Source organism: Dioscorea cayenensis, chromosome 8, assembly GCF_009730915.1.
Source record: "Dioscorea cayenensis subsp. rotundata cultivar TDr96_F1 chromosome 8, TDr96_F1_v2_PseudoChromosome.rev07_lg8_w22 25.fasta, whole genome shotgun sequence".
Lineage (NCBI taxonomy): Eukaryota > Viridiplantae > Streptophyta > Magnoliopsida > Dioscoreales > Dioscoreaceae > Dioscorea > Dioscorea cayenensis.
In genome coordinates, this window is record NC_052478.1 from 18,425,932 (window position 1) to 18,428,062 (window position 2,131).

Sequence of the window (2,131 nt, forward strand, 5' to 3'; positions counted from 1 at the left end):
CATACAATTTCCAAACTACATACTAAGAAACTAATAGACAAATAGGTCCAATGAGTAAAGTCTAGAACAAACTCAATATATACATTGTTGATTTGTCATAAATTAGCAAAAGAGCATGGAATGAAAGAATTTCCATGTTGTTCAGCTCAGACAACAAACATGCATCATATTAAGCAAAGAGATCATTTGCAAAGCTTTATTATGTCATGCTCAAATATTTTAAACAAAAAAAAAACACACTTTAAAGTTTTATCTCCATTGTTGAAGTTGTTGAGATTACTAAAAATATGCATCACAGTCATATAGACAAACATAGTATAATATAATTCTTTTACCTTCATCTAATTGAAGGATAAAATAATATCAGTCATTATTTTGAGTTTCTCAAAGTTTTTTTTATAGTAATATTGTAATAGATATTACCTGATTTTCTGGCTTGTAGGAAAAGTAGTTATCTTTTTTTACATGGATCTGAAAATGTTGATTCGTCTCATCGTTTTTCTCATAAGCAAGTGTTTATGCATGTTATCCATTTTTGTGATTTTTCTTCTCTTGCTTAGGTGTGTTTCTTTGTTTCTTTGTTGTTGGGGCTTCCATGCTTAGATCTGAAGGACCTTCAATCTTTGATGACGATTCTAGTAGTTCACTTACTTTATGTTTGTCACTCATTTCATCAATTTTTGATGTGGATTGCTCAGTTGGTCCTTCTATTGCTAATTGTACAGGTTTTTTCCCCTTCGAACTTTCTCCATGTAAAATAATATGCTTTGCATCGTAAATTATGTAGGTAAGCACATCATCTTTAATTGTTTGTTGTGAGAGACCAACAGTTAAACTAAATTTCTTATTAATGATACTATGAATTTCTATAGGCACTTTTGTTTTTGAGATATTTTTTGTTGTCAATAACAAATCAAGCTTTATGTTCGTCATTGATTCTGCATGTTTATCAAAGGCGGTTATTTCCATTTCTCCAGTTTCATCTCTCACAATCATCGGTAATCTCATCCTGTAACATAAACAAATAATTATTATAATTATGCTAAATAAATTAGATTTAATATACAATTATTGATTATACTTACACCACCCTGGGAGTATTAGGTCCGTGCTTATAGCAAGAATAATTATATCCTGACTCGGCAAGTCGTTTGTTGCAAACATTGCAAGAGTTGTAAAACCAACCATTAGATATGTCAATTTTCTCAACCCATACATCACATTTAAACATAGTTACCTATACAATTTTTTTTTTAATAAAATTAGTAATTATCATACTTTAGCATTAAAAACCTTAAAATATAATTGTTTGTACTTACACCAATCATTGTTGGGTCAAATTTCAATAATTGATCAATTGTTGCATACTCAGCGTATGAGATTTTTTGTTGTAAAGTGGCTTCTTGATTCTGTATAGACAACAACTGTACTTGTTGATTTTCAAGTCCTCCCCTGTTTTATTTCACAAATGATAATTTGTGAGTTTAGAAATCAAATTGAGTTTGTTTTCCAAATTGTTAAGTGTTAGTCTTACTGTTCTTTGATAGCTTTTGTCTCCGGTAAATCTAAATTCACATAGATTTGGGTTGCTGATGTAGAAGCCAAATATACGGTTCCTATTAAATAATTTGAAATGTTAGTAGTTGTTGACTGTCTATTTACATATAGCAAAAATTGTTTATTAAACATTTTGTACTCACCTTGGTATGTTCGAACAACAGTGCCAGCAATGATAAGTATAGGTCTTGATTGCATTTGTAACAAATCATGATCATTGAGTTGAGGAAAACATGATTCCCATATAGTTATTCTAAGTTCATCACCCTGTTTTTGAAAGATTGTCAAAAAATTAGGTGATTACATATATGTTAGATGTATAAATTATAATTAAATATGTCTTATTGTTTCTTACCTTGGCTCTTTGATGAAAATATCTCTCTTATGAACTATTTTTGCAAACTTTGTTAATTGAATAGCAGTAACTGGTCTAATAGAGATCAAAGTACCAATTGCGTCTGTATTTTTTTTGCATATATTTTATTTTGTTAGTAAAAGCATCATTATATATATATATATATATATATAGGACAATATTGATAAGATATTAGAATTGTAATTTTAATTATGACTA

General features: G+C 28.9%; 1 protein-coding gene across 1 annotated transcript in view; it reads right to left on the reverse strand.

The window, feature by feature from the left end:
• Positions 1-525: 525 nt before the first annotated feature.
• Positions 526-2,131, reverse strand: part of LOC120267350 — a 4,593-nt gene continuing 2,987 nt past the window's right edge. Inside the window, exons 2-6 of the mRNA XM_039275002.1 lie at positions 1,701-1,824; positions 1,535-1,616; positions 1,320-1,452; positions 1,086-1,237; positions 526-1,009 (exon numbers count right to left, since the gene is read on the reverse strand). Coding sequence (XP_039130936.1) covers positions 526-1,009; positions 1,086-1,237; positions 1,320-1,452; positions 1,535-1,616; positions 1,701-1,824 — 975 coding nt within the window. The remainder of the gene's footprint in view (positions 1,010-1,085; positions 1,238-1,319; positions 1,453-1,534; positions 1,617-1,700; positions 1,825-2,131) is intronic.